The sequence below is a fragment of the Manacus candei genome, unplaced genomic scaffold (assembly GCF_025592945.1).
Source record: "Manacus candei isolate 608988 ecotype Guabito, Panama unplaced genomic scaffold, ASM2559294v1 h1tg000071l, whole genome shotgun sequence".
NCBI lineage: Eukaryota > Metazoa > Chordata > Aves > Passeriformes > Pipridae > Manacus > Manacus candei.
In genome coordinates, this window is record NW_026138119.1 from 5944298 (window position 1) to 5955506 (window position 11209).

The 11209-nt window shown below is 43.8% G+C and overlaps 1 protein-coding gene across 3 annotated transcripts; it reads right to left on the minus strand.

Moving 5' to 3' along the window:
* Window positions 1-281: 281 nt before the first annotated feature.
* Window positions 282-10877, minus strand: GLE1 (GLE1 RNA export mediator). Of its 3 annotated transcripts, none has more exons than XM_051808175.1 (17): window positions 10669-10877; window positions 10209-10430; window positions 9529-9654; window positions 9218-9366; window positions 8846-8906; window positions 8310-8564; window positions 7345-7573; window positions 6639-6754; window positions 6374-6443; window positions 5881-6023; window positions 4826-5016; window positions 4544-4673; window positions 4111-4215; window positions 3469-3551; window positions 3255-3318; window positions 2477-2549; window positions 282-840 (listed from the first exon to the last, which is right to left on the minus strand). In XM_051808175.1, the coding sequence occupies exons 1-16, from the start codon at window positions 10762-10764 to the stop codon at window positions 2481-2483; spliced, it is 2109 nt and encodes a 702-aa protein (XP_051664135.1). In that variant the 5' UTR covers window positions 10765-10877; the 3' UTR covers window positions 282-840; window positions 2477-2480. The 3 variants fall into 3 exon arrangements, with proteins under 3 accessions (XP_051664135.1, XP_051664134.1, XP_051664133.1); XM_051808174.1 differs by having other exon boundaries at window positions 282-843; XM_051808173.1 differs by lacking the exon at window positions 282-840 and adding an exon at window positions 1408-1965.
* Between the last annotated feature and the right edge of the window lie 332 nt (window positions 10878-11209).

Sequence of the window (11209 nt, forward strand, 5' to 3'; positions counted from 1 at the left end):
GCGGCCTCGGGCACCGCAAAAATCCACAATTACACCGGGAATCGGTTAAAATGCCCGCGCAGGGTAGTGGCAGAGCGTTCTCCCCCCGCTTCTCTGCAGCCAGGGTCAGTTTGGGGCTCAGAGATTTCGAGGCTCTGCAGCCCAGCGATGGAGGCAGGTCACCTGTGCAGCACCGGGACAGCCTCAAAAAGCAGCAGCCTCCTTATTTTACATTATTAATATGTAACTTGTTAGCTTTACATATTTTTTCCTATATTTATATCTATATGCAGATATATAAATATATTTTTAATGGTGGCTGCTTGAAGCAGTGTGCAGTGTCACCCAGCAGCCTGGCAAGGACACAGCATCAAAAGGCTGTGAGCGCTTGTCAAGGGAAAGCTATTTCTGAAAACCTGATGCATAAATTCAATGGAAAATGAGCCTTTAGCATTAAATTGATGTTTAAAATAGATATGGCAAGGTCCTGCCTCCCCAAAAATTAAATAATTAGAGATGAGAGGGCTGGTGAGGCAGGAAGAATGTTACAGGCTGGAAGCGGTGAGTGGGTTTGATGGCTGTGTGAGTTAATAACACATTATTTGAGTGAAGCACTTCACTGGAGAAGCACAGGTACTCGTGGTGACATCCCACTGCATCCATGGGAACTCCTGTCTCCAAGCAGGAGTCTGACTCACAGCAACTTCGGTGCATCTCGGCCCGAAGGCACAGTATTTCCACATCTGAGATCCTCTCCTTTGTCATATTTGATATAAATATGCATGGAAAAATACCATGAATATATGCATACGACCTCATTTGCACTGCATCTTCGTTACACCAGCTGGCCAACATCCAAACCTGCTAAAATGACAAAAACAAGTCAAACATTCAGCTCAAGCAGCAGATGCAACCCTAAGCTACATCTAAAAATAAATATTGATTCTTTAGAAGCACACACATTATTCAATTAGAAGTTCTTGTTAGTATTTCTGAAACAGTAAAGAGCATCCAGAGGCAGAAAAGGATATCATGCTTGTTCTTTAGAAAAATATATACTTTTATTTGTGCCACAAATGATAAAAACCCCCTGGTAGCTATCAGCAAAAAAGAAGAAAAGTGTTGTATTTCACATATACACAATCAAATCCCTCCTTGGGTTTGGCATAGGCAGACAATTGTTTCTAACAGACAGGACCAATTAGTGTCTTGGCAAAGTGACTCCCCACCCTGATTGTGGATATGCAATACATAATTAAAACATCCCCACTCAGTATAAAAAAACCCTTGTTCACGTTCAAGTACACTAATAAAAGTTGCATTGCTTCTGTTATCTGGAAAAAAGGACACCAGAAGGATATTTCCAGTTTCCCAGAACAATCATCTAAAGAATTCAAGAGTCAGTTTACAAAATACGTAAACCAAATACAAATTTAACTTATTTATCAGTCCATTTTAAAGCCAAGGTTACAGTTTTAAAGGCCTGAATTCCAAAGCACATGTTACAACCCTCTATCAGAAATTTCAAGAGCTATACAGAAAATCACATTCAACTTCTCATATGGCCTCAATTCTGTTTTCTACAGCTTGAAACTGCGGTGCCTCTAGGAAAAACAAAACCCAATCTGGTAAAAATAACATTTTTAACTTGAAACAGTATATTGCCAGAGTTCACAAAGCTGTGAGGTATTTTCACTTCCAGGAACAGAAAGGCACAGTGCAATTTTTAAGTCCAGGAGCCATCAGGACACTGTATTTAAAGCATCTTCCACGTGTTTAAACATATGAAGGAAAAGTCTTTCATTGTCAGTAATTTATTATACAAGAATTTATAAAAATCTAATGCTTAGAAAGACTTCCAAGTCTACAGCAAATCAATCTTCAGCAACATAAATCTTCATGAATTAAAAATTAGGAGGTTGATAAAATATTTTCTTCTCATTCTTCTATACTGTGTCCAGAGGCCCCCATGCAAGAAATGCTGACCTGTTGGAACAAGTCCAAAGGAAAGACACTAAATTAATCACAGGGCTGCAGCATCTCTGTTCTGGAGGCAGGCTGGGAGTTCAGCCTGGAGAAGAGAAAGCTCCAGGGAGACCTTAGAGCCCCTTCCAGCACTTAAAGGGGCTTCAAGAGAGCTGGAGAGGGACTTTGGACAAGGGCCTGGAGAGACAGGACAAGGGGGAATGAGTTAGATGGGATATTGGAAAGAAATTCTTCCCTGTGAGGGTGGGGAGGCCCTGGCACAGGTTGCCCAGAGAAGCTGTGGCTGCCCCATCCCTGGAAGTGTCCAAGGCCAGGTTGGATGGGGCTTGGAACAACCTGGGCTAGTGGAAGGTGTCCCTGCCCATGGCAGGGGGTGAAATAAGATGAGCTTTAATGTCCCTTCCAAACCAAACCATTCCAGGATTCTGTGCACACAATACATTTTGCCTTTGGGTGTGAACAGGAAGCCAGGTCTGAAAGCACTGACATCCAGGGGACAGGAAATACAGACCCATTTATGTTCTCCAAAAGGAAGGTGTCAGAATGCCCTTTGGTACCGGAATTTCCTTCTCCTGTAGACATTTCTAGTGGAGAGAGAATGACAAATAGCGGATAAATAGAGGATAAATGTGTATCTTAATTTGGCATCTCTTCTCAGGAATTCTGATTACTGCACACATTCAAAGCATTGCTAATAAAATGTACCAGAATTAATTTTGAAATGGAAGTACCAACTCCAAAGCTGTCATATTTCAATATCATAATCTAAACCAACATTCACAAAGCAACTTAAATAATCAAGTATTTTACAGTTCTGCAGGTTTTATTTTAAAAATATGCAGAAATACAATGCTAAACAAACACTACAGAGAGAGGTTCAAAGAGTCTCTTCCTTGTGTATCTATTAGGACAACTGCTAAAAGCAAGCAACCACTGATAAGGAATAGCTGTGACAGAAATGACTCAGCAGAATCCTCCTCAACCTGTACATCTCCTCTCACTGAACTTGCTTTACAATCAAAATACATTTTCACTGAGCAAAATTAGATGGGAGGTAAGAAAGCAGCAAGATGTTTGACATCATGACTACCATTCAGGTAATTCAGTAATTTAAAGTTCCAAAGGATGGGTTAGATCACAGTGACAGGGATGGGCTATCAGCTGTACTGCAAACAGTGCCAGCCCTGCTATCCAAACGATGCACATGCCCAATGGAGGGAAATAAAAACCCCAAACCAAAGCATCTGGTAACTAAACAAACAAATGAAACCAACCCAAAACTGCTTTACCTGCACAAAATTCTTCAAACGTGACAAACAGCCCATCTGGCCAGCGCTGGTCACGGCTTCAATCCTGCAGAAACAACAAAGGGCACCTTTCAAATCCTCTTTAGAAAGTTGGGTTTGATTCATAAGTGGGTGTGGGTGTGGATGGCAGAGATTGGAAAAGATGGATGAGTCATTTAAGAGCAAGCACTGACACTCCTAACCCCACATATCATACCTTGGGATATAGGATTTCTGGATGAAGAACATTGTTTTCCAGAACTGAATGCCATACTGCTTCACCAGAGCGCTGCCACACACCTGTGGGACAGAAAGGCACAAACAGCAGGTTACAGAATTGGGTTTCAGAACTGCAATGAAGCTGTTCCATATCAACCACTTAATATTTTATCCACACATTTAAAGAAATACATCTACAATCAAACAAGCAAATCTTCTAAATGCAGTTACTGCTATCACAATTACCTTTAATTTTGGCTCTTATTTAGCACAGGTCTATATTGAAGGATATAAGATTAATATCCATTAGGCTCTGACCTTTTCAGCATGAAAAATCCATCCTCTTTTATGAACTAATTTGGCTGGAAGGGCCACAGGACCTCATTACACTGTACAAACTGATGCCAGGTGCTTAGCAGAACTGATTCTTACAGGACCATGCAACTCTTTCTAAAATATCAGGAACCTTAAATGGAATCAAATACAACAACAGAAGTTGGGTGCATAAAACTTTCAGTTTTTAAATCATTCAGCTTCAAAGTTGTATTTGCAAGAATGTGGAAATATTGAATCTCACCTCAGCAATCCCTGTCATCGATTTAGAACTCTTTAACTACCAACAGCAATCCACACCACTAACCTCCAGAAAATCCAAGAGCAGCATAGCTGTGACATCTGCCAGAGGCTCCAGATTCAACATCTGTGCAAGCCAGCGCCACCCGTAGCTCAGACCATGAGGATGTGCCTAGAAAGCAACAAAGAAGCACTTGCTTTGCTACTTGCAAAACACCATTATCAAAACAGGCAGTTTCCTGATTTACTTTTTTCCTTTATAAAGTTATTTTACAATAGCCTGACATAAAATTTGATCGTTGTAGAAACACAAAGAAAGGAAGTTAAAGTCCACACCACGAGTTACTTGGCATTGCTTTGTTCATTATGACCATCTCCCTTCAAATATATCCTGAGCTGGTTTAAGTTCAGCACACCTTCACTACGAAACAAGCTTCCAAAACATTTTAACAGACCCTTGGGATAGTAACAAGGTTCTAATTATAATGCCACCCACATACCCCTTGCTTGTTTCCATAAGGCCACCGGAGCTGAATGATGGCAGCGTAGAGACGAATCATTCCTGACATCCTTTTGAGGAAATGATCCTGTTCTTCCACCTTAGAATCATGAACTTCATATCCAAGCATCCTAAGCATGAGAAGACATTCCAATATTAGTACAGCAAAACACATTCACTTGAGTCCCTGCCAGCTCTCAGCTTACTTCAAGTCAACTGTACTGTCAACAGGGATTCTCTACAACCAGACAAGAATGATTGCAAAGGCCAGAGATAAATTTACCTCTGATACTCTTCCATGGAAGTCCCCTCTTTGCGAGCAGGGTAAAATGGCACAGCATAGGGGCACTTCTTGTGCAGATGAGCTAAGAAGATGTCACCGACTCGAGGGTGTAATTCCCAGATTCCTGAGAGCACCACAGCAATTGGGAAGGCTGAATCATGGTGGAAAGATACTTCTCCTTCTCCATGTTTCTGGAGGGGGGAAAGGGAAAGTCAATCCCCACCCCTTCAAGTCATTTCTCAGGTAAAAATATTCCTTTTGGTTTTGTAATTAATCTCTACTAAAGGATCCTAATGTTTCCATGGCTATGAAGCCAGCCAAGGATAGAAAAGCTGATGAAGCCCCATGTCCTCAGCTCCCACAGAGGATGACAATAAACTCTGGCTCAGGAGAGAAAAAAGGGATTAGCAAACACAGGCCCAAAGTGCAGGCTGCACAGATATCCTCACTCCAAACAATCATTTTTCAAATGTTTACAAATCAGTCACAGTTTTACTCCATGAGCTGATTTTTGCATATATTTTCCCTGCAGGGATAAAAGCTTTAAACAGCCCAAATATAGGAAATAAAGACAAGAGAAAAATACTGCTAACTTCACTTAAACTATGACACTTCATTTCTTGAGAGGTGCAGAACACAGCAGGGACTGGAGTTTGTCTCAAGCCTTAATGTTGTTTTTTTGTCCTCAAAATTCTGTCAAGATATAAGTATTTGAGCCTATATATGTAGTTTTGTGATGGATCATTAATTATCAAACTGTTTTCCACTAACACTGTACCCACCTAGTTCAGAATATATAAGACTATATGTAAGAATATATAAGATATTAATATTAAGGAAATAAATAAGAATATATAAGCCTGAAATTGAAAAGTTTTTTCTCCTAGAAGAGATAAAATAAGGGATGGGAGAGAAACTAAGTTCTTTCATTTCTTTAATACACACAAACTGAACACCTAGTGATTTTGTTCTTCATAGCTGACAGAGTTCAGTGTCCAAAAGCATCTCCTAGAGCACTGCCTGCCTGTGCCACCCCAATGAAGAGATCTCCTCACCACAAATTTCTCTGCCAGTTTGTAATAAACAAACTCCAGCCCCTGTGGATGCTGAGTCACCGACACCGTCTGCCCTTCAGTCTGAACAGCCTTCCCAGACAGGAGGTTATTGATCTTGTCAAACACCTCTCTCAGCTTAGAGCCTGCAAATACATAAGGAAAGTATGGAGACAGAAGATTAGGAACCAGCAGACAAGTCTTACCCAGAACACATCAAGTTCACAAACACCAGATCCACATCCTGAAAGGCACCTCAAGTGGCACCTTTGCTCCATCTGACTAACCAAACTTAATCCTGATGGAGCAAGATGCCTCCGAGGGAAGCAAGAGACCTTCAAAACACAAGCAAATGCTGCTGCACAGACTTGGACTGTACACAGGCCAGCCTTCTGCTGTAGGGATAATTATAGGAACACTTGCTATGTTGTGTCCTGCTAAAATCTTTACAGCAAAAGGAATTTCAGTGGGACTGAGCTCTTGGTGTTTTCCTGACCTGATATGCTGGAGATCTGGCTCACAGGGATTGTAGCTGCTTTCTGCAGGTTTGTTTTTATCTTCTTCACCTGCAGAACAAAGAAACAACTTTAAAATCCTTTTCAGACAAGTATATTACTATGATAGTTTGGATGAGGAGACTGGTAATAGAGGCTGCTACATTAGAATTTTTAATTTTTTTTTTTTTAATGAAAGTTGTCCTACCTATTTCTCCTTGAAACTAAGATAATCTCTCTTTGACAGTATTAATAACTTGTCCTTACCTCAGTGTTGCCTTTGCAGTTTCCAATTTCACTGAAAGAAGCAACACACTGCTCAGCAGCATCTTGAAGCTGTTGGTACCACTGCATAATACTTTCTTCTGTTTTAACTTGAAGCCCTGCAATTAAAAAAAAGAAAAAATAAAAAAAAAAGACAATGACTAAGAAAGACCTAAATATCTAGGAAGAAAACTTTTTTTGAAACAATGCAAGGAACAGAGTTGCGTGAGTGCTTTCTTTCCCCAGAACTTAGTTTAGAAAGTTATGTTCATAAATAAACTAAAAATTTGCAAGTTGTACAGGAGTTCTCCTTCAGCTTAGTAGCTTAGGATATCTGGAATTAACTTACTGCCCAGAAGAGTAATTTCAGTGGCCTGACCTTGTATGTTTTGTCCTATCATGCATGAGCCATCTACATTCACAAGAGGACATGATGTTCCTCTCTAATTTTCCAGTACATGCCATACTGCCCAGGAAGAGGAGGTTTTGCTCCAGCTAACACAGTCATTTTATGCTGCAGCAGTTCAATTTCAAAAGCTTTCTGCCAGCAGTCCTACACCCACTCTGACAGCTGTGCTAAAAGTAAAGGCTCTGGGAAGGTGTGTCGCCACAACACAAACATTCCAAAGCAGCATTTAGCCCAATGGTAAAAGACTGAAAAGAGGGAAAGAAGGCAAAGAAATAAAGATTAAAAAAAAGCCTCACCAACCTTCCTTCTGTTGCTTTCCCCCTGACTGCTGTGCAGGGACAGGAGTCTGAGTCTTCATCTGCTCTTTCTTCTCTAATTCCTTCCGCTTTTGTCTCTCTTCCTCTTCATCCTTCCTCTTTTTTTCTTCCAGGGCCGCAGTGATTTCCTGCTGCATGCTGGATATCAACCCTCGCATCTCCTGCAGGGCTCGCTCAGTGTTGGCCACGTCTGCTTGAGTAGGGAAACCTCTCTGACAAAAACAGAGGAGGCAGCACACCATTAACCACTGTCTGTGGAACAACTGCAAGAGCAAGGAGCCTTTGAAGCATGAGCCTTCACATAATCTAGGAGCCAACTATACATTTCATCCCCATCTCCTTTATTTGTACAAAATATTGGTCATAATATTTGTAAATAATGTTAGTCCATGACTAGATCTCACAAGATCTTGGACAACAAAAATTACTAACACACTTGGACAAGTGTAAGTGGACTCCAGTGAAAAGTCTTGACAGCTTCCTCTGCAGAAAGCCAGCTGTGACAAACTGAAACAAAGAACTGGCCTTATTAGTGTTTTATTTTTCAAGGTTTGTATCCCACCCTAGAGAGAAAAAATGTCAAGGAAACCCCATTACTGCAAAAGGCTTATGAGCATAGGAAAATCATAAGATGGTTCATGAATTGTTAAATACTGAACATTTCAGTGCCTCAAAAAGGAACGTTACAGCACCAAGACTTTACAGTCATTTAATTTGACTCTTTCTCCCGCAGAAGTCCTCATGCATTTTTATAAGCCACTTTCATGAGAACAGCTGAAGTGCCACAGAAAAGAACTCCCCTTTGAAATTAGATGCTTTATAGGGTGAGTCTAAAAACATTGCTGTGACATCTTATTTAACGGCCTCCTGACAAGCTGCTTTTGAAGACAACTGCAGGAAAGTTTATGAAGGAACAACCAGAGTTAAGCACAACTGCAGAGCCTGTACCTCACTCGTGGAACGGATGAGCCCTGACACCAGCCCACAGATCTGGTTGCCACGATTGCTGTAGGCAGACAGGTCGATTCTGGGCAAGTCTTTGTGCCTGTAGTTGGGATCAATCTGCTGGTTGAGCTGCAGCAGCTCCTCCTGGATGGAATAAAGGCGACGCAATCTCTCCTGCCCCTCTTCCCTGCGCAAACGCTCCAGCTCTTCCTGGCGCTGCCGCTGCTGCTCCGCCTCACGCAGTTTGAGGTTCAATATCTGGGGAGAAAAAGACACAAGAGTCACAAAACATTTAAGGAACTCCAGCTTTACGTCTTTTTCCCGGTTTCATGACTCCCAGCCCTGCAGGGCCTTCCTGCTCCTACAACACGTGTGCTTTTACTGCATTTCCACACTGCAGCAGGTGCCCAGGTCAGCACCAGAAAATCCATCCTCACACCAGGGTGCCACAGAAATACAAATAAATCAATTGGTCTTTCCAGTTCCCACCCCCAGTAGTCATGGTCTTGCATGAAAGACAACACTTAACAGCCTCAGACCTTTGCTCTGTGTCGGTGTTCTTCCTTCAACTTCTCTTGCTGCCCCTGAGCTTCCTTGGAGCTACGAGACACATGAAGACAGAAAAACTGTATTCAAGATATCCACCAGACAAAATACAAACACACTGCGATTTACCCTTAAAATAAGGGAACTTTAATTATCACAAATATTGTCTTTTTCTAACCACTGAAACCTCAGCAGTAACCAGAGACCTACTCTGACAACCTGTAACAGGACAGTCAATGCAAGAAAAGCAGCAGGTGAAATTTTCAACAACAAGGGACCAGCATGGAACTTGTGTCAGGCACAAGAATCAATCCTCACTTTGATTAAATGCTACACAATTTTAAGGATACCAGAGCTAATCTCACCTCTTCTCCATTACTTCTTGCAACTCCTGGAATTCCTGATGCCGCTTCAGCTCCCGCAGTTCATCGAAGCGCTTCAGCTGTTCGCTGGCCTGGGCATAGGCTGCCCTCACCATCTGCTCCTGCTCCTCCTGCCTCTGCCTCAGCCTCTCCTGGATCACAGAGGGACCAGAGTTGCAGAATTTGAATATAGGAAAATACAAACTAAATTGCCCAGAGTGGACCAACATTTAGGATAACTTACTGTCCTTGCACTGTTACATCTGGAGCTCTGCTGGGATTCACACACACCCCCTCAACCTTTTCTGACTTACCTTTGCTTTCAACCTGTGCATCTCCTCATACATTCGAATGCAGCCTTCGACTTTTGCAACTTTGGATGACAGAACTGCTGGAGAGACTTCTTGATCCGTTTCCAGGGGACTGAGATGATCATTTCCCTGCGTGGTCATACCAAAAGCAAAATCAGTCACCAAGCACAGGATCAACAACTCACAGAGGAAAACAGGTAAATCAAGTCCCGGTAACTATTATTTGTTGAGAAACAAACAAAAGGGGTCAATGAATGCATGTTTTTAGAGCAGTTATGTATCCCAGTAGTGCAGCCACACCATTGTGAGTATCCTCCAGCACGTTCATGAGGTTGGGATGATTACTTTTCCAATCACTAAGACTGGAAGCAGAGATACCAAGAGACTCTAAGACATTCACAAAGACCAATCAGGACATTCACCTGGAAAGCCTAGACAAACCCTCCATGTTGTCTTAAAACTCAGGAAAAATGTTACACTAGAAGTCAAGACAGGTTTATACTTTGAACCATCCTCCAGGAGGAGTCTTCAAACTTTCTATTGATGCTACAAGAAGTTAAAACTAAGCATCTTTTCCCTATAAAACAGACCACAAACCAGCCTTAATCAATTTATGGCAGCAAGTCAGCACGTTTTTTCTCACAGCTGCTCCATAAGCATATGGATTATAATCAGAGAGCTACCTTGGTCTCACTCGGCTCTGTGGATGAAGGTGGTGAAGAGCTCCGGTGGCTGCCAGGCGGGACCCTCTCCGCGGATGCCCGTTTTGAGACGGGGGTGGATTGTTTGGGCGTAGAAGTCCCGGAGGGTGTGATTTCTGGGGCTGACTGCCCACTAATGCTGTCCAGCACCCAGCCGCAGTACGGGGAGAGCTCAATGGGAGCCACACACCCTTCCAAGGCACCCTCGAGAGAAAGCATCCCCCGTGAGCGCGAAGCACACCGAGACAGTAACACAACTTTAACACACCACGAGCACACCTGCCCCGTCACCAGGCGCTTTATGACCGCAGCTCAGTACCCCACTGACCCCTTTCTCACGGTGTTTTCCCCGCCCTTTTCCCTACTTTTCAGGACGCCCGAACCCCCTCGGGTCAGCCCCGCTCCCTGACCGCGCGCTCCGGGGGCGTTTCAAAGCCCTCACCTCATCCTCCTGCCAGTGGCGGCAGTAGTTCAGCTGGCCCTTGCTGGAGAGGCGCAGAGCCTCCAGAGTCTCGAAGCGGAGCTGCCACGACTCCATGGCCCGTGTGTAGCCCGGCCCGAGGGGTCCCTCACGGTCCCGGGGGTCCCTCAGAGCCCCGGGATTCCCTCTCTGCCCCGGGTCCCCTCACGGCCCGGCCGGGCCCGCCCCGCCTCTTCCGGGCCTTGTGCTGGGCGGGAAGGAGCGGCGGGCGCCCCCTGGCGGACAGGAGGAGCCCTGCCCGGCGCCAGAACCGCGGGTTCGAATCCCGCTCGCGGCGCCTCCCGTGAGGGACGAGCCCAGGGAACGAACCGGGAAATACCCACAGATTCACCGATTTTCCACTTATTGTATTTGTTCATCCCAGGTGCAGGGAGAGGGCTCCACCCGAGAACCACAGAAACACTTAGGAATTCACTTGCCTGCACCAACAGCCCCAGGGATGCGTTTGTTTTTCCAAAATCAGACCCCCAGACGCAGCGCACAAAGAGCAAAGCCCCGCCGT